Source organism: Epinephelus lanceolatus, chromosome 5 (genome assembly GCF_041903045.1).
Source record: "Epinephelus lanceolatus isolate andai-2023 chromosome 5, ASM4190304v1, whole genome shotgun sequence".
Lineage (NCBI taxonomy): Eukaryota > Metazoa > Chordata > Actinopteri > Perciformes > Serranidae > Epinephelus > Epinephelus lanceolatus.
The window spans coordinates 24,963,590-24,984,517 of record NC_135738.1 but is presented as its reverse complement, the minus strand read 5'-3'; the positions used below and the strand labels follow the sequence as shown (position 1 = coordinate 24,984,517).

Here is a 20,928-nt window from a genome sequence, read left to right as displayed (position 1 = left end):
TACTTCTCAAAGGTTTAGAAAGAGGTTAAAATCATTTTTATCCTGCAGTAGACAGAATATGTTTTTCATCCAGATTGATAGAAGTTTTTTTGGATCTTGAAAATACCATCAGAACAGCAGTAAGCCATGTTAAATGAGTTTCTGGGTTTTTCAAAGATCACCGCTTCTTTAGTTTTCCATCAACTGAATGCTTAGCTCTGTGACTCGAATGTAATGCTAATGCATGAGAAGCACTCACTGGGGCTTTAGCCACACTGCACTTGACTGAGCATCTTATGGAAACAATCCCAAGTGTTGAAATGTGTTGCTTTACTATGCTGGGCCTACAAAATACTGGTTACCACTACTGCAGAATGTAGGAAGCATTTTTACCCAGACAACAGTTGTATGTGGGGTCCTTGTGGGTAGTAAATGGGCTGGAAAATGGGTTCCATAGTGGCCCCATGACATTTGCCCACATGGGTGTGTTTATGAAAGTGGGCCCCAGTTAAGATGCCCATTTTGAACCCATACCCACTTTGAACCCAGGTAGCCCCAGCATGGCCCATGTGGGCAATTGGCATGGGCCAATATGGAACAGGTGGACAATCCAATACAGGGCCCATTTTTCAGCCCATTATCCACCCACATGGGCCCCTCATACAAATGTTGGCTGGGTGATACCATATTGACTCTCCAGCTCTTGGGTGATATAGATAAAGGTGTGTGCATTACTCTAAAGCATAAAGACCTCAAAGTTTAATAGTAAATAAACAAGATGGCGTGTCCTTGTATCCCCACCGAGCTCATCGAAGTGTGTATCAATGCCATTGGGTCCAGCCACAGAGCAGATGAGGCGAGTTTTCAGGAAGGAGCTCCATCTATTCACCAGCATTCTCTGCCCTCCTTGGTCATTCTGAGGGATGAAGACAGATATAGAATGTGAGTGCGGTACTTTGCCTTCGGCTGGAGAATGGCCAGGAATCTATCAACGGCATTTGCATTCTCACCGCACAGACTCGCCCCACGCGAGTGTACACAGCCTTGTTCACTCCCTCGGCATCCATCTCTCGCTCAGTGAAGAAGAAGTAAACTTTATCATCGTCCCTGTCATCGTTGTCGGGAATAACCGCTGACCCGACAAATTTAGGTTCTGCAGGAAGAGGAATTTGTCACAAAAGACTTGAGATGAAACATAAAAACAATAAGGTGGTGGAGGTATGTGCAAACAGTATGCCTGTTAGAGACTGTTCATTTTAAATTCATACTCGTTTATAGGGGCAAGAGACAAGTTTTTCTGCTTTCATTACGAAGACAGTTAATGGCTATAGAATTATGACACCATCGTTGTTAAGATTGGTTCTCTACATGCCTCACTTTCACTATGTGATTTCATCTGCTACCAGGTATATTCTCCCAGGAAAATGAAGGCTCAATTTACGGCACAAATGGGCATGAACCATTGCACCAAAACAGGAAGAGGATAGCGCTTGTATTATCCTCGGTAGCTCTTGGTAGCCATCCCCAATTACCAGTGAGTATCATTTATGTTTTTTGCAGTTGCTATCTCCACTAGTGGAAATGGCGGAAAGTGGAACAGCCGAAGTAACTGTGTAAACTCTACCAGGCAAAAGAAAAAGAACAGCAAGCGATCCAGTTGTCTCGGCAATAGTAGCATCAAAAATATTATCACTTGGGAACACTAGGGAGGAAAAAGCTGAATTTTTTTGTATTTTTTATGGCAGGAATCTTTTCAAAATAATTCTATATTTGTCAAGCCAGGTCTTAAAAAACATCCATGCATATGAATAGTCTGTTTAATTATTTAAAAATTAAGTTACAAAACACAAGCTCATGTATCCTCAAACAAAAGCAGTCCTGATAAGAACAGTTCTATTGCCATCATGTGGAAGGCACACAGTATCTACAGTACATCTTGGCCAGTGTCACATTTTCTTCATCATTTAATAACCAACTTATTTAATTTGATTATCAATCATAAAACTACCAGCTTCAGGAAGGAACACATGAACAAAACATTTACACTATGAATAATTGCATCTCACTATCTAAACTGTCACACTGTATTAATATATTTTTGAAAAAGAGCTTGGGATGTGTTACCACACATACTGATTATCTGATTGCACTCTGTTGCATTTCAAGGGAGATCATGTACACCAACCGTTGAGTTGCTGCCTGTCATCTCTCTCAGTGCGCGTGTAGGTCTGGTTGTTAAGTCGACAGAAAGCACCATCGTTCTCCCAGTAGTCTGTGTACAGGCCAATGTACAGCTCTCCTCCTAACACACACATTAACACACACAAAATCTCAATTAACAATATATTATTAAATGTGAAGTCCCCTTTATGACCACAAGATGGCAGCATTGGCTGGTTAGAGGTCAACAAAGTGAGCACATCTCTACAATGTGGACCTGCATAGTACAAATACAAGCATGCATTGTAGTCTAACAGCTGTGCTCAGCTGATGGTGAGGTGATGAGTGATAGAATGAGCAGTGTCTTACTGGAGAGCGTAGACGTGCAGGGACTGTTGGGGTCATATGGACAGCGTCCTCTGCCACTCATGATGCTGTCCTCGTCAAGAGCAAACAGCCTGTCCTAAGAACAGCACAAAGCATACACATATATATTAATTCCCACACAAAAATCTATGAATATAAATGCTGCAGCCACACACTGAAAAGCAATACCCTTGCAGAGGCTTTAACGATATCTAGACAAACTCCAGCAGGAGGTGGTATGTTGGGAGAAGTGAATTAGAGAGAGGAGGGATCAGAAAGTGATGGATGAGTATGAGGAAGAAAGATAGATGAGACAAGGAGTGATGGATGACCAGACGAAGGATTTCTGTCTGGATGTGTATAACCAACAATGTTCTGCTCTTATATCTGGTGAGTTCACTACTTCTGCTCTTCTGATCTTATTGCCCTGCACAGCAGGTGGCAGAAACACACACAAACACACACACATAGACCTGAGCTCCCTATAGAACCACAGCTCATATCTTGCGGGCCACCACAGTGTTTATGACTGTCACCAGCAGATCAGAGGGGATGTCATACATTGATTTATGAGTAGCTGCGGAACCCAACTGTGCTGGGACCACCGCCCGACGTGTGACTGTAACAGAAGTCCACTTCTGGGTTAAAGTCATCCATCATATAATATCGAAACGGAAAATAGAAAAATAGGCCGATACAATCAAACTCTATATGCAGGACTCTGAAATGTGTGTGGTTTTTTAAATGTCTGGACCAGTGTTGCATTAATACTTGATTTGATACTCACTGACTGGCTTGATAAATGGCAATGACATTTTATATCTCACTTTATAGTTATGTAAATATTATTCAGCTCAGGTTTAATGGTCATCATAGACTAGATGTAATTGCATACACTAGGTATGAAATTTATGTGAGGAAACCTCGTAGAGAGATTAAGTTGCTTATACGGACCCAGTGTTGCTCACTCTATGAGCATTCCAATGATATTAGTGATGGTTAAGAGTGGTTCCTGTTTGGATGGTTTGGCTGGCCTGGTCGACCTACTGGACCAGTGCTGGAATGCAGGGTGGAAACCTTCTCCCCTCCTCGCTCTCTAAATACACCCCAACCACACACACACACACACACACACACTGAAGACTGCTCCATGTTTGACATCTGGGAGATATGTGTTATACTGTAGACAAACATGCTCCCACAGATGGATGCGGGCAATTTTGCATGGACACCAGTACGCAGGCAAAACCCTCCCATGCAGCTCACACACACACATTTGAAGTGACCCCTGACTGAGACAGAGCATTAGTCTTCCCTAACCTTGAAGCAGGCTCATTCAGACAGCAGCATGTGGTCTGCTCTCCTTGTTTACCTGGACAGTAGTGGTGTCTTTTTTCAATATAGATGAGAACTGTGTGCAAACCAATTCTCTCCCTCTGAGAAAAACAAAAACACTGCACCATCTCTTATCCACTGTCTTTTCCAATTTAACCTCACATCACTTCTTGTTGCTCGGAGGATAAACTGAACTACTATAGCTTGAGTTCAATAAACACTTCTAGGAGCTCCTGGCTAAAACATTTAAGGCAGTGCGAAGAAGGTTTTGGCTACTTCTTCTAAAGAGGGAACAGTAGGAAATTTGCCTTACTGTAAAGTGAAGAAATTTGCAGCATTTTTATTGGATTAATCATCTGTTTCATCTGTGAAAAAAGCAGCCGAATTAGAAACATCCACCATGAATTAAGAGACCCACCAACCGTTGCAGATCTCGGCAGATATTACTGTCTGTCAGAGTTTTGAAGCTAACCTAAGGAACCCACCGCTTCCAACCACATCATGCTAGCTTGTCTCTTAAGGCAGTAAATACCGCTCCATGGTTAGGCTACATTTTGGCAAGGGAAAACCTGGAATGGCCATTTTACAGGGTTCCCTTGATCTTTCACATCAAGATGTCTGACTGAAAATGGGTTTGATGGGTACCCATGAGTATCCCTTTACAGACATGCCCATTTTATGCTAACCCCATGCAGTTTTTTGGCAAAAACCATAATCTTTTTTGCCTGCAGTACAGATATTCCTGCATGCTGAGGTCCCCAAAGAGTCTTGGAATTGCATAAATTGGGTTTTACTGGAAAGCTGAGATTCACTGACCAAGATTTTATTCTTGTGTGATGATGTTAGCCCCCATAGGAGCCATTTCATTGTAGTGAGACCATTTCTTTTTAACGGACATCACTGTATAAAATGACCTATTGTGACCTGTAGGATTATCACAGCCTCATGAAACATTACAACTCCAAGCTCCAGACCTTGAGCATTTTATAGGTATATGGACAATATGGGGGTTTCGGAGCAGCTTCCAGAACAAAAGTGCTCCCCATCCAGTTGCTGAAAATGCAGTTCTTACAAAAGGTTTTTTAAATCAAATCAGCATGGAATTTTCTATGGTGTTTCTCAAGGTCTTGGTGTGTAAATGTGGTATTTTGGAAATATTTTCGACCTTTTATTTGTCAATCCTAAAGTAGTTAAAAAAAAAAAAAGGTTAAATTATAGCACCAAATCTTTATAACAAACTAACTAACCCAAAAATTGCTTCATCAACTTATACGATATAATTGAGCATGGGAATAGCCATCATATACTTCCATCATAATGTTCCAAGTCCCTATGGGCTATAACCAAAACACGTTTTCTCCATATTCATGACTAAAAAAACTGCCAGATACATAGTGCTGAGCTGCATCTCTAATTAATATTCAGGTGCTTTCAGATGATGCATGCCACTTCTATGTGGCATATACTGTTGACTTGCCAAGATTCCCTTCATAGAAAAAGACAAAATTGGATCTTTGGTGGGTCTCAGGGCGTTAACAGGCAAGTGGTGTCAGAGAGCTGTTTGACTATGAAAAGATCCCTGGCAGGAGAAACCCTTTGAATACCACTCGAATACCTTGTTGTGAACATTTTTTTGACTCACCTGCCCCGTGTGTCCCACTCCGACCAAGGCACAGATGGGATTGAAGGCTCCAGTCCCACAGACCAGCAGATGGGTCTGGTTGTACTGTTGCAAGACCTTGATGTAGTTAGCACACTCCGACTGTTGGAGGAGATGCAGAGATGAGGCAATGGGTGGGGAGGAGGGTGGTTGGGTGAGGGGTCATGAGGGCAGATTGAGGCCAAGCAAGAGAAAATGGTGTACTGGAAAAATGCCAGGCCTTTCACGGCATCATCAATAACATCACTACTTCAGGTTGGACAAAGGTTAATGAGCACAGTGAGATATGTAAATCAATTCATACATGCTGTTTCTAATATGGATCAATGTACTTACATGACAAATTAATTACACTGTGTATATATAAATGCCATAAAATGCATATTATAAACTGGGCATTTGTGCTTTTCACCTGATAATCAATCTCAGGCAAACAACCATCGCCCAAATGTGAACATATGCAGTCACGTAGAAGGTGTCCTTACCTTTTCCCTCCCCTTCATCAAACACTCCTCGATCTGGGATTCTGTGCTGGCCCACTGGATCTGAGAGAAAACACAATTACACTCATATTTACAATAGAGTTGTTTCACCAAAAAAATAAATAAAAAAAGAAATTAGTTTGGTTTCCAAATTTAACGCCATTTTTAACCAAATATTTAGAAAATATGTAAAATATGAATTCATGGGTCTTGTATCCACTCCTATATTGGGAGTTGGTTCACTGAGATAAGCAGTAGGCGGTGCTAGTCCTGAAGTCAAGATCCACTGCCGAAGAGGAGCGCAACGAGATGATGAAAATAAAACAGTGCCAGTAAAACTTCAAACAAACCTCACATTTTTGGTGGATGGAAAAATTTTGGTGGATGGAAACATACCCGTTGTGAGGTATTTCGTACATACACAGTTAGGTGTAGAGTTGAAAATGTGACCACAACAGGTTCTATCTTTTATCCAATGATGAACGCACACTACGTTTGGCTAACCTATTGCCCAGTGGATGGGTGAGTTCAACCTGTCTCACCACCTAACAGGCAGGGAGAGATGAAAACAAGCGTACCTCTCTGTGGTGTGTGTTGACCCGATCCAGGCTAAGGGAGAACAAAGTATTCTTGGCCCCAACATAAAGCCTCTCGTGGCCCTCGTCCAGCAGCATGGTCTGTGGCTGAAGAGACGCTCCATGTCCTTGGAACACCCAGGTCCTGTTCAGCTGCCAAAGTTCTGCATACAACAACACGCACACACAAAGAGATTAAGACTGGAAACTGATAGAAACAATGATAGAAAGAAGTCTGCAGTTTAGGTGGGGAGATCTAGCTAGCTAGCAAGATAGCTATAGGCAGAAAATAGTTTTCATTTCACTTCAAACATGAATCCTCATCTTGCTTCTTGTCTGTACTAAACAGCATGATCAAATTTGACCAAACCTCATCCTCAAGGGATTTCTAACTGATCCAGTAACCTGCGTCTGAGTCCCCTCTGCTCCCATGGCCAAGGGCACATTGCAACATGTGTGTCTCATTTATCGCTTCCCCAAGAGAATGTCAAAGAGCAACAGCAGGGTTATCTTTCCATCTCATCTCTCCATCTCATGTGGCACCTATGCCTTCATTCACTCAATTCAGCCACGCTTTTAAGTGTCATTGCTCGGTCATAGAGGAACTACAAAGCATCTTGCTTTTAATCATCAGTAAAAGTTGTCATGGCATCAAAGAGTGCATGCAGCCCACAGCCGACCTCCCGGGCACCAGTACAGAGTAATAAATTGCTTTAAGAACTTCTGAGAAGCGTTCTTAGAGGACATTTTGGCAACCATAAGGGCACTTTGCAGAAGCAGAGATGGAAGAATGAGTCCTGGGAAAGATGTTGTGATTAATGGGAGGGACATTTGATGTTCTACGGTCTCTTTTACCAGGAGGAAGCAGTTTTATCAGACAGGAAACGGAACTTCTTTATCAGCCATTAAGTTGGAGATCAGCTGCCACTCCCCGTCAGTCTCGCTTTAGGTGATTTGAAATCCTATTTTAAAAAGGAAGCAGCGGACCATGGCAGATATGTCATTAAATATAAACACACGCTCATCAGAATAATCACAGACCGAGTAGACACAGATAGTTTGCCTGCACACATGCAACACACCCAGTCGTATCTATCTGACTGAACCTGACAGATTGCTCCTCTATACCTGCTCTCTGTGAGCTTATGGAGAGGTTGAGGGTGAAGGATTTCAGCAAAGCACTGAAGCCCCAGAGGTGTGCACTTCCTCTGGCCTGAAAAACCTTTCGTTAACACATGAATGGGTTGGTGTCCTTGTAAAAGACGAGATGGGGATCTGGTGTGTGTTAGCACAGCTTTTGAAACCTGAGACAGATTCAAGCAAGCAAACCAGGGTTTTTGTTTAGATTTATGGCACTGCACAGGCTGTATTCTTTCCATTTGTTTTATGTTCATGCACAAATTAGGCCACCCATGAACTAGTCTTTAGAAAAACTCCCTTGTCTTTAAAAAAAAAAAAAACTCCCTTTAGAAGAGCAGTGTGTAAGATTTATGGGGATTTAGTGGCATCTAGTGGTGAGGATTGCACATTGCAACCAGCTGAAACTTTTCCTGGTTATAATTCATTCAGTGTTCATTGTTCAGGAGGTCTTTATCAGGAGCCAAAATATCTGCAGAGGGCTCCTCCTCTCCAAAACAAACAGACCAGATGATTTAAACAAGAAAAAAACATTGCATTGATCAGTTTCACATTATAAATCAATGTTTCTCCAATGCTGTTTGGCATGTTGGAGACGGGCCACTAGCCCAGCACCTGCTGATGTGTGCTCACCTTTGTTCTCTGATCTAGAGCCAGACATTCAAGACGTTTTTACCAGGAGCTGCATTATCCTCAGAGGTTGCATCCTCTCTAAAAGACACAACAAGACTAGCCCTAGGTAGAGCCAGTGTTTCCACTTGTGGAGGCGTGTCACTTACAGAATGTCTTCTTGCAATTCATTGCTGTCACCAACATGTGCTCACTTATTAATAAAGATTGCGTGAGACCCCCTACCAAGCTTCTAAAAATGTTTTGCTTGACTCCTGTCCACCCTTTTGCACCCTGATGAAGACCTTAGGGTCAAAACCAGTCTGCATTTTAATGTAAGAAGCCATGTTTTTAAATAAAGGCTTTTCAACTTCATTCAAATGCATCTGTTCCTGCTCCATGCATGAGTGCCTGATGTTCTTTTCTTCCCATGTGCTAACCCTTTTCTGTAAGAGCACCTGCGTTTTGTTCTTGAGTATCATATGATAAAGACGGTCCTCGAGCACACTACTATCTGTCCATTTTGGGCTACTGTAGAAAAATGGCAATACAACATGGGGATCTCCATGGACAAGGACCCACTCCCTATATAGATATAAACCACTCATTCTAAGATAACTAAATCACAAGGACTCTTATTTATCAGGCTATTATACACTAAAGAAAACATGTTAAGGGTCATGGGGGACTGGAGCTCCCAGCTGACACTGGGTGAGAGATGGGGTACCGCTTGGACAGGTCACCAGACTATCACAACGCTGACACATTGAGACAGACAACCATTCACGCTCACATTCACACCTACGGGCAATTTAGAGTCACCAGTTAACTACAGTCTTTGAACTGTGAGAGGAAGCCCACGGTGACACGAGGAGAGCGTGAAAACTCCACACAGAAGGGCTCCAGCTGGTTGCCAGATTTGAATCCTGAAGCCTCTTGCTGTGAGGCGACAGTGCTAAACACTGCACCACCATGCTGCCATTTTTTCCCCAATATATCCACCTAAATCCTACACACTGGACCTTTAAATGATAAAAGGGGGGAAAATAGCAACAACCCATTATTCAAGCATGACTGTAATACTATGCCAGCCTTTCAGCTACCTTAAATAATACTGAGATGTCTCTACACGCTGGGGGTTCAGGGGGTAATTGTATGATTTGTTTTCCTAGCATGTGTGTATTTTGAGTGATACTTGATCTCCAAGATAGAAGGAGAAAGAGTGTTTATCCCATTTCTGTAGATTACTCATAGCAACAGCGAACACTCCGTAGAAGGTTTTATTTGTTTAACTTGGGATTAGGTATCCACAGAGGAGTGTACACTTTGTTGCTATTAAGATTTATACGTTGGAGACAAGCGGCTGTTTGTTTGAGCAGCATTAGATCTCGGGTGGCTAGGTGGCAGAGACTGAGGGGATGTGGCAGTGGTGTTCTGCCAGGGCGCAGACATGCTTCCTGTAATTATCTAATCCACACATACTTGGAGCTCTTTCTCGCTCACACACACACGCACACACAAACACACACACACTGTCTCTATCTCCTCACAGTCCCCTCTGAGTTAAGCTGAACTTGGATCAAGGACAGTCCTCCCACATTCCACTCCAACTTTTCTACAAGTGTTAGGCCGGGCTCTCAAACAATCGGCTCCTTCTTTATTTCAAGGCAAATCTGCTACCACTTATTTAGATGACAGACATAGACGGCTATTTAAAGTGATGGAGTAAACAGTCCATAAGCCAAACCCCTTTTTCCGTCTACTTTTCACTTGTCTTTGTTAATAATCATGAGTGGCAGTTGATCCATATGGACAGACATGGCCAGATGCATAGACATGCCCAAGCTGTCTCGCTCTGTCTCGCACAAACAAACACGCACACAGATACATTTCGTTCTATAATGTTGTTTACATGTGCAGAAATGTAAATTTTACATGTATAGTGTTCAACTCGGAGCTGGAATGTTTCCATGCCATGCTCATGTGATTAAAGAAACGGAGGAAAGTCTAACAATCATCAGCTTGAAACGTGAAACTGAAAGAAAAATGGAAAGAAAGACAGAAAAAAAAAACATCCGTTCCCGACCACTGTGCAAGTACAAGCAATAAGAAACTATAATCACATTTATAATAAAGAAGGTGTTGATTAATCTGCTTAATTACACATGATTACAGAGCTGCTATACAACACAATTGGTGGATGTGATTACACACTGACACCCAGAGTGACGCTTCAGAGCTCACAGTGCTGCTCTAAAGGTTTCTCCTCTGTCATTATGTGCACCGGTTACAGACAGTCGCTGGCACTGTTCAGACAGAGGAGGGGAAGAGGGGGATTTCCGCAGTTCCCCTTTCCTCTCTCTCTCTCTCCCTCCCTCTCTCTCTCTCTCTCCTTTCCAAGATTTTCTCGCCATCTGCAGCCAGTGAGGGCTCCTTAGCCATCAGCTAAGGATCTGTGAGGTGGAGGGTGAGGAGGAGGAGGAGGGTGTTTCTCCATCGGCAACTGAGCCAGGGAGACACATGGCCCTGGTGTTATCCCACTTCAAATGGAAAGCACAGGGAGAGAGGACTCCCTCAAGACAGACACTTTCATCGGCTGTCTGAGGAGTGCTGAGAGATGCCCGACGAGATTTGGTGAAGTGAAATCAAAATAAACTTTGCGATCTCCTCTTTGTCCATGTATGGAAACACTGCTTTGCTTCACCAGGGGATAACAAGACGTGTGTGTGTGTGTGTACGTGTGCAGTAGCAACCTACTGTACTTCTGGTTTGTCTCTTAGCAGGGAGGTAATATGTTTAGTGTTCAGGTTTAGTCAAACATAAATGCACACAGGAGTTTATACAGAACATTCCTCAGGAAACTTAAAAACACAAATTAAATTTGCCGTCATAATTTAATCTATCGCCAATACCAGGCACACATTTCATGTCAGAAATAAAACTTGCGGTAGGCATGCAGTCTCATATTTCCACTTAAATCAGTCTATGTAGGTTTACTTATTGAGTTATGGGACTGGTGCTGGAACAGAAACAAAGAGAGTGATTGGAGTGGGCTGGAGTTAAAGGGGACAAAAATAAGGAGGGAGTCTGTTTTCCTCGTGCCGTCGGGGCCTGAGACTGGGGAGCCCCTGGGGGTGGGGTCAGGAGCTGGAGAACTGGGGTGTTATGCCATTATCGGTATACAGCCGTGTGTTCCCGTATCCTCCTGTGTGTGAGGGGGGTGATGTCACAGAGCAAAATGAAAGCCACATGGAGTGTCTGAGAGAGAGAGAGAGAAAGACAGCAACGTATGTTTGTCTGTAATAAAGTCTGAGTGTCGGCCTGTGACCTGATTGATGTTATAAATCAGGGGAACACATTGACAACTGACAGTTCATGTTGTTATTGGCCCGAGCAGATGTATATACCTCTTAATTAAACCATGCAGGTATTCACATACAGGACATGTGTGCTGCGTTTGACTGACATTTAATCAAAGTTTATCCCCATCAGCTCCAAACTGCACTGCCTCAGCAGCACATGTATATGACCTTGGAGCCCAGATGTATTAGTTACTGATGTGAGTTACTCAATGCGTAATTGTATTGTATGTCAAAAAACCTATAAAGTGCAAACTGATTTTCATGTGATGTGTGTGGAATATCAACACGTTTCCACAGAGTTTTGTTTGTGTCCATATTTCCTTCAAGTCAACACATTCTCACATATCGACGCTTGGTCATGGACCTTCCACGTCCAAATACAACATGAAAGGTAACAGTACTGACCTAATCAGATCAAAGTCACGTCCAAAAAACTCTTTACTTCTGCATAGTTTGATATGTTGGCTAACACTGCACTTACCTGTGAAGGTGAGGGTGTGTTGGACTTTCATTTCCTGCTGCTGTCATGTCAGTTAATTTCAATTTAGCAGTGTTTCCGGGCAAATCAGGAGAATGCATTCCTGATTTAGTGAAGCTTAAAATATCACTGCACCCACTTCATAGATACCTGTCCAAAACTGCTCTGGTAACGTGCACTGAGAACCCTTATCTGATCAACTAAATAGAAAAAACAGCGATATGAAGGCCCTGTCTATATGCAGAGAAATATTTTTAAAAGGAAATTATCGCCTTCCGTTTTAAAGAAAAAAACTGATCAACACATTCTCACTCCAACCTTGTCACATATTGACGTTTGGTCATGGACTTTCCATGTCCAGATATGACGTGCATTGCATTCTCTTCTTTCAAAATACACTTCTGTTCTCACAGAAAACGTAATGTTTACATTCAGTCTCAAAATAAAGGCACTACGTCGGTACAATGCCACAATTGGACATTTTTTTCCTTCAACAACAAACGCAGTTGGTTGGGTTTAGGAAAAAAGAACAGGGTTTGGCTTTACAATCTCACTGGACACGAACACCGCTCCCTTGGGTGATAGTCTGTGTTTGTTGGACCCATCCACTGCCCCTCCCACACACAATACTTGGACTTTTGCTGCCTTAACTTTCGTTCCTGTCCCATGTCATTTCCCTCTGACGCTGCCTAGCACCGGATTTTGACGACTTCGGAGTACAGTCCTACTGTTCAACACAAGAAAATGCATCTCTTTACAGATGGATAAAAATGAATTGCAAAGTTTATCTTGAGTGTTTTTCCGTCCAGTGTAATATGTGCATGGATCATTACAGATACAAAAAAGGGACCAATAATGCATGGTGACAAATAAGTGAGCAGGTTGGCATGTAACCAAAGAGGTTTAAACCGCTATGCATTCATATACATATGATACCCAGCTAGCATGCTACCAATATTAGCTAGCTAAAGATGCTGTCAAAATTTTCACTTTGACAACACTTATAAATAGGAGCTGTAGTCCCTAGGTCTTCAACAGCCAGCATTTGTATATGGGGCCCATATGGGTAGTAAATAGGTTGAAACATGGGCCTCATGTGGGATTGTTCCTCGGTTCCATTGGCTCCCATGCCAATTGCCCACATCGATGGCTTTACCCAAGTGGGCCACACATGGTCATGTCAGGGCTACTGGATACCAAGTGGGTATGAGCCCAAGATGGGCATCTTATCTGGGGCCCACTTGGGTAAACTCACCTATGTTGGCAATTGGTATGGGGCAAAAATGTAACCCATGAACAGTCCCATATATGGCCCATTTTCCAGCCTGTTTGCAACCCACATGGGCCCCACAATCAAAAGTTTGCAGTGGGTCTTGAGAGCTATTGTAACAGGCCGCCAAATTACTGTTTGAAGGTTTAATTTAAGTTGTTGTTAAGTGTGTCTGAAAATATACATTCATATGAATCCAACATATGATTAGCAAAGATAAATCGGCCTCTTCATTTAGCTTACGTTAAATCACTGTGCGGCACCTTTCCATAGCTGCAGTTCTGTGGAAACTAGATGTAAAGCAACGTCAGCACAGAAAACGTTTGCTCAAGTGTTTAAGTAGCAGAAGACACTGAACAAAGTCAAACTTTTTAAATACATGTCTTTGCTGGATTTGTTTATTCACATTTTATTGTTATAATAAGTTTAACCAAAAGCTTGTGTAGCCATTTTCCAGATGAACAGTTTGTTTCTTCTATGTGTCCCACAGGTTGGCAGTGCAAAACAACACTTGACTTTTAACTGCCAGCCTATAATAAGCAATATCCGCATGGCATTTCTGTGTCTTGAAGCGCTCACCTCAGTCATCATCCTTCATTCTGTTTCTCCCCTCTCTCTCTTTTATCATTGAAAAATAATCTCCTAGGACTACAACACTCTTTGTGCCTTCTCTTCTTTTCCCATGTCACAAACTTAACTCATTTCCTCTTCCTGATCCCGTCGCCGCGAAAAGGTCAGAAAGGATATTAGAGTTTCACCAGCTGCCTTCCCCTCTGGACATCTCATTAATGAACTGCAGAGCACACACATAACACAATGGGAGATGTACACAGGCAAAATGAGAAAGCTGGAGAGAGATGGAGAGGTGAGTGTGCAGGGGAGGGGGTTAAGAAAATATCCCTTTTCCTCTGCTGACCTAAAAGGTGTGATTTATGTAATCATCACCATAACCTGCATTTTCCAGTGGTTTGATGTAAGACCTGTGACTGCCCTATGGCCACGATCCAATGTGGTAAATGTTAATTATAGGGTGCACATGCAGGCGGAAGAAAGTTAACAGGACTCCTCACTCTGCACATTAACTTTATATAGAAAGTATAAAAAAAATAAAAATCCCCCCATTCATTTCAGAACTTTGGGCCATACTGGTATTCCCCATCTCCCCCTCAGAAGACAGCCACCTACAGCCACATCATTTCAAGGTTGTTAAATATATAGAGAGAGCCTTTTCTTGTCTGGAGAGGAAGGTTTAAAATTACAGCTCAAAGGGGACTTTCATACAGTACGTACAGTAATTGCTACCTGAGTAATCCCTGTGAGCTCCTTCTGCTCAAATCTCACAATTTAACAGTAAGTGCTGGAGAAAATAAATGGGTTTAGCATTTGTTGACCGATGCATTTGGTGCTCACCTATATTCTCATTGATTAAGTTTTAGAAGAGTATATACGTATGAGTAAATCCAGCTGCTTTAAAACCAACTTTTGTTTACATTCTCTATGAAGTAAATGTTGGGCTGAAATAGGGAAAGCACATGCGTTTATTTATTTAAACAAACATATACAGTGTGATGGTAACCCTGTCAGAACAGCTTAGCATCACCGGATAAGTTAATTCACCTTCACAGACTCATTTGAAGAAAAATATTTATATCTTGCTTCACGATTACGACTTTTACGTAAACACACGTTTGGCAGACATGTTGAAGGTATGCCTGCTTAATTTAATTATTGTGAAATGGTCCAGTTTTTTTTCCATGTGATTGTCACACGACTGCTCTCATGAACACGTTTACCAAACTCAGACATGTTTTTAGTAGACACAAGCTTGACTGCAATAATAACCCACCAGCTTGTGCTATTTTTTAGGACTTTGAGAATGTGACAATTTGGGATTCGTCAAGATTTTTATTTTTTTTTTCTTGTGGCTAAAAACAGCAGCACACACAGCTCACAGGCTCTCTCCATGACGGTTTTAGGCCCTGTCTAAAACTGATATTTTCTTACATGTTTTAAATGCCTTCTACAGTGCAGGTTTCTCAAACCTTCTGTTACTGTGTATCCGTGTGGACACGTAAAATGGAGCATTTGGAAAACAATGTCGTCATCTGTCGTCTCCTCAATTCACGTACGTTAGCACTACTCGGTCTACTAACTAACTACTCAAAACTTTAAAATGTAGTACCGCTGCACCACTTCATGGATGAACCGAGCCGAATGCTGCGCCCAATATTATTTGGTCTGCCAGAAATGACGGCTTGAGATCAGGCAGGGTCGAACAAGCAGATGGTGGGGCAATTCCAAAAGTGGGATTGCTGTCAATGAGGAGTGAAAGGAAAACTTGTCCATGTCCAGAGCATCACTTGTACTGTTGAGTGAGCTTCTTCATCCTGTCATCAAAAGGGGAATCAGCAGTGATGAAATCTCCAGTGGTCAGTTTGAAGACTGTCAACGTTAGCCTGTATCTTCCCAATGAGAGGAGACTGCAGAGGACAGCTAACGCTTTTTGCGTTTTGCGGAGCGTTTTGGGTTATTTTTGTGTTGTAGCGTGTACTGAGATATTTTCTAAAACAACGGTCATGTCAACGGGGTCTCACTCCAAAGTCTTTGAAATCTAGCACTTGGGCAGTGACCTTCGACATCAGACACCAACAAAAAATGGCGTCAGTGGGAAACACGGTGGGACAAAAAGGAAAGTTAAGGCGGCTAAAGTCCTAGTGGGATGGGCGGGATGGGTGCTGGATGGGTCCAACAAACACTGACTTTCACCCGGGAGAGCAGCGTTCACGAGAGATTATAAAGCCAAACCCTGTTCTGTTTTCCTAAACCTAGCCGCATGTTTTTGTTGCCTAAAACCAATCACATGCGTTTGTTGTTGAAGGAAAAAAAAAACCATCAAATCGCAGTGTTGTACCAAGGTAGTGCATTTATTTTGAAAGAGACTGTATGTAAACAGTAAACTTCCTGTGAAAACAGAAGTGTATTTTGAAAGAAGACAATGCATGTAACAGGCAGAATTTGACACAGTGTCCCAGAGCATCAACAACCAACACACACAGGGTACCTTGCATGCCATATCTAGACGTGGAAAGTCCATGACAAATCATCAATTAAAAATATTTCTATGTGTATATACAGGGCCCTTTCCATGTCGTTGGTCAGATAAGGTTTCTCAGTGCACATTTCCACAGCTGTTCTGGACAGGTATCTATTAAGTGGGTAGGGTAATATTTTAAGCCTCATTAAGGAATGCATTCTCCTGATTTGCGAAACACCGCTGAATTGAAATGAAATGACATGACTGAATCAGCAGGAAGTGAAAGTCCATCACACCCTCACCTTCACAGGTAAGTGCAGTGTTAGCCAACATATCAAACTAAGCAGAAGTAAAGAGTTTGTTGGAAGTGACTTTGATCTGATTAGGTCATTAGTGTTACGAAAACTGCTGCATCACGCTCTCTGCAGCTCGAGCCAGGCATGATGACAGGGCTGCAGAGGCAGCAAAATAAGTCAAAGCCTGACCACCTACCTGCAGCCTGTCAAGATTCTGACACATGGTAGCTGCACAACAGCTTCATTAGCAGCAGAATTGATGGTTGTCCTAAAAGAAGGCCCGGAGATCTGAAGCTGCTGCCAAGAGGCTTGGACGACGCAGATCCAAATTTCATGGATCTGTGTCCAAAGGCACACAAAAAAATTCTAGAAAACAAACTTTGTGTTCTATAGTGAGCACATCTCCCCGCAGGGTATTTCTCTGTATAAAAAGCCAGGATTTGGAGAGTTTGATTGGCCAAAAGTCGAAGAAAATGAGGTCTTTAGTGTGTGTTTAAGGACTTTGGAAGCTGTGCAGTCAAAGATTAGGGGCTATTCTCCCTTAACGCAGCAGAGACTCTGTGAGCGTAACTCAATACTCCATGTAATTTAGATAACAACCTATTGGAACTGAAGTTAATTGAGGGTGTAAGCAAATGAAAGGATGACCGGGATGAAAGTGAATCGAATACATTTGGAAAAATTTTCACTGGTCCAGAAGTCTAGACAAGAAGATGGGGAACAGATGAAAGAGAGACTGAATAATAATTCCACACCATGTGTGAGGTGTGGCTAACATCAAAGCCTGCACAGATCCATACCCGATGGTAGTAAGGTCGTCCTCGGAACACAAGATAATGTGCCCGAAGGAATTCATTCCCAGAAACAGGGAGAAAGTTGATCCGATATTTTATCAGGATTTCTATTGATCCAACACTTGGTATCTGCCCATGTGACCAGAGGCAGGTTAAAAATATTTCCGTGCTATATTTATTTCTCATTATCAATCTTTTTGTCAAAGAGAGTGTAGTTTTGTTACCAGATGTTGTGGTAATATTTTCTTAGTCCTGAGGGTGAACAGTTAAAACCACATCCCTCTCCATCTCCCTGAACTGGATCCAAGTCATTGACGTGTGTGGAATTCACACTATTCCTGTGCGTGTGTGTGTCTGTCTATTTGTGTGTACATGTGTGTATGAGTTTGTGTGATTTTTAAGGGTGTGTGCAAAAATCACTGGCAGAGCCCATGAGGCATATATTAAGGCTTAGATGTTTTTCATTCCATAATGATAGGATCCAACTGCAGCCCTTCATGGCGCTGCGTGCTAGCCAGAACATGTATCAAAGGAGAGGGAGAGGTGGGATGTCAGTCACTGCAGCAGCTTCCCCCTCAGGCGGTTAATGAATTGGGTGATATTCATCAGTTCCTAAGTTCCAGATAGATCACATATTGATGTGGCATTTATGACTAAGCATCAGCACCGGTCTGCTTTCTTTTGTTGATATATGAGCTTTGAATTACTGTAGATAAAAGTGCTCCAATTTCTGCTCGACCTCCATTATTTCTCTGTACTTTACTGTATTTATTTATGGGGGTTTATAGCCGATATATTCCACTATGCAGAAAGTGTATAGCATATATAGTACAGTACACCCTCCTCAAAGATGTAACTGACGAGCCAGACTTGTTAACTGTCATATTGGACCCACAGCACCGTATTTTTGTATGAGTTATTGACCATCCGAATTCCACACCTATATTCAACCATGACTAACAGGCTTACGTGGAATCATCACCTTCTGTTGGTGCAGAGATCAAAGAAACTGTGTGAAAGAGCCAGTGTTTACTCAACAGTTTTATCTACAGAGATAAAACCCCCATTATTGTCCGAGAGATACACAACGCTCGGGCCGCATACCAATGCGTGCACATCCATTTCACACACTCCCACACACACGTAAACAGGCGCACACAAGCATGTTTCTCCACGCAGCCTCATCCATGCCCCCCCAAAAACAACACCTCCATCACTATGGCATGAGAGAAAGCCACATTGTAGATTCTCAACCCGCATGGCCGAGGAATCAAAACAAGCTTCACGGAGGCTCCTTGATCATCAACAGTGAGTGAAAAAAAAAGAAAAAAGTCTGGACTTCACAAAGTCAGAGGAAGTCAGATCCAAACCCCTGTGTGGTGACTGTTGCTCTCAGGCTGAGACATAAATCTTCAATGACCATCTCATTACATGGTAATGATAACCTGCGGCTTCTTTTACTCACTCACAGAGAATGCTGCCTCTCTGACTTCTTTATTTACAGCACATTTTCTACATTTTTGGTTGTTGTTTTTTAAAATTTTACATATATTTTAAAGAGAATGATGCCATAAACTTTCTTGATGAGTGCAGATGGGCAAAAGTAGCATTCTTTATCATTTATTTAGCTAGTTTTAGTGATACCTGCAAAAATGCTGCATTGAATACTGCTATAAATTAGGAGCATAGATGTGTTTGAGTGAAATGCTCTGTTCCGTTACACCTGTCTTATTCTCAGTCTGCACTGAAAGCACTGAATGGAGAATGCCAGTTTCCAGTTTGGGCTGCTAAGACTGTTCCTGACAGTTTGACACACTATGCTGCATCAACCTAAAATTGGTGCAACACAACAGAGCATTTGAATTTGTTGCCAAAGTAGATTAAACCTCACAAAAAAATCACACACTACATATTCCTTACCTTTGTGTGAGAGCCGTATCCTTGGGTAGATGCTGTGCGCCGTGCGAGCCGTGCCCAGCAGAACAAGATACAGCAGCATCAGTGACAGATACACAGTCCTTATGCGCTCTGCCATCCTCATTGAGACACACACTCCACGTTCATCTACACAGAAATCCTGCAGGTCCACTCAGCATGGGCTGCAAAGTCCATGAAAAGAAAGAAAGTCTTTGCTCTGCAAGTTCCTGCAAACAATGTCTAAATAGAGATAGCAATCCAGCAAAAGTCCACCTGGAGGTAACAGTCCATTTTCTGGCTATCACCACAGTGTGGATCAACTAGATCTATATCTGTAGCTTCTATACAGTCTCTGCTTTCCCCTATAGCACTGTGATGAAAGCTGCATCCACCCACTACCTCAGTGGACAGGATAGTGCTCTGGCTATTATCCGTGTTTGGTCTTAGTAACCAGGGAGAAGAGAAGTCCAGTTGCTACATTCACGCCGCAGTGCCCACTGCTCTCTGTCCATATCTCAGTCCGTCTGTTTGTTTGTCTGTCTGTACGCCCAGCTTAGATCCAGTCTTTCTGATGTGATGACAGGAAAAATAAATAAATAAATAAATAGAAAATAATAAGTCTATGAATCCCACAAAGGTGTTGGAGCTGATTTGTAAAACCTCAATGCATTTGTGTGTCCCAGCAGGCAGGCAAGCAAGCAGGCAGGCAGGAGCTGCTGTACTGTATCCTCAGGCTGCGTTCCTCCTCTTGGGTCCACTGGAGCCAGTCATTCTCTGGACGGGAGCCCAGGAAAAGGCAGAGTGGGAGAGGGGAGGAGTGGGGAGCCTCGTGCCTGGCGTGCGGTCTCTCAGCACTGGGAAAGAAAGTGAAGCTCCAGCTCTCCTAACTCTGCTCACGCTCGAATGGTCAGGGAGGATCCAAACCTCAGCTCAAACCTCAGTTAAGATGGCTTCTACCACAGCTACTGATCTGGGCAGAGGCCACCTGCCACGGTTGTGGTCTGTCTGAGGAAAAGCCTGTGTGTGTGTGTGTGTGTGTGTGTGTGTGTCTGTGTGTGTGTGTGGCTGGTAATGAGGGGAGTGTGTATCAGCTTGAAGGGCTGGAAATTGCCTGCTCCTTCTTCTAGATTGTCTTGGGATCTCTCTTTCTCTCTCTCAGGCAGCTGGATTAAGTGCACTGTGTCTCCCAGGCAGGCTCTGTAAAGACTGCCTGGGAGAAATACTGCCTCATGTCACTTCACAGACCACCCCTTGCTTCTCCTCTCTCCTTGCCCACCTCCTTTTTGCTCCTACCTCCACTGCATTAACATAGACCCGAGCCAAGGTTTTCAGCCTCTTTACTCTGGCAAGTCTTTCATTTTCAGTTATTACTATCTTTGTGTTTGTTTCCATGTGGATAGTCATTATCACTGTTACCATGGATTTTCATGTACAAGGTTCCTTTCATGCCCTGCCCATTTAGTCTCTCCTCCTG

At 42.7% G+C, this 20,928-nt stretch overlaps 1 protein-coding gene across 2 annotated transcripts in view; it reads right to left on the bottom strand.

Annotated features, from left to right (window-relative positions):
• The window catches only part of sema3e (sema domain, immunoglobulin domain (Ig), short basic domain, secreted, (semaphorin) 3E), a 28,278-nt gene extending 7,622 nt beyond the window's left edge, over window positions 1–20,656 (bottom strand). The window contains exons 1-8 of one of the 2 annotated variants that reach the window (XM_033634092.2): window positions 19,458–20,656; window positions 6,561–6,721; window positions 5,986–6,045; window positions 5,483–5,602; window positions 2,509–2,602; window positions 2,165–2,281; window positions 990–1,132; window positions 781–895 (exon numbers count right to left, since the gene is read on the bottom strand). In XM_033634092.2, coding sequence (XP_033489983.1) covers window positions 781–895; window positions 990–1,132; window positions 2,165–2,281; window positions 2,509–2,602; window positions 5,483–5,602; window positions 5,986–6,045; window positions 6,561–6,721; window positions 19,458–19,578 — 931 coding nt within the window. In that variant the 5' untranslated portion in view covers window positions 19,579–20,656. The remainder of the gene's footprint in view (window positions 1–780; window positions 896–989; window positions 1,133–2,164; window positions 2,282–2,508; window positions 2,603–5,482; window positions 5,603–5,985; window positions 6,046–6,560; window positions 6,722–19,457) is intronic. The other variant, XM_033634091.2, reaches the window with a different exon arrangement.
• Window positions 20,657–20,928: the final 272 nt, after the last annotated feature.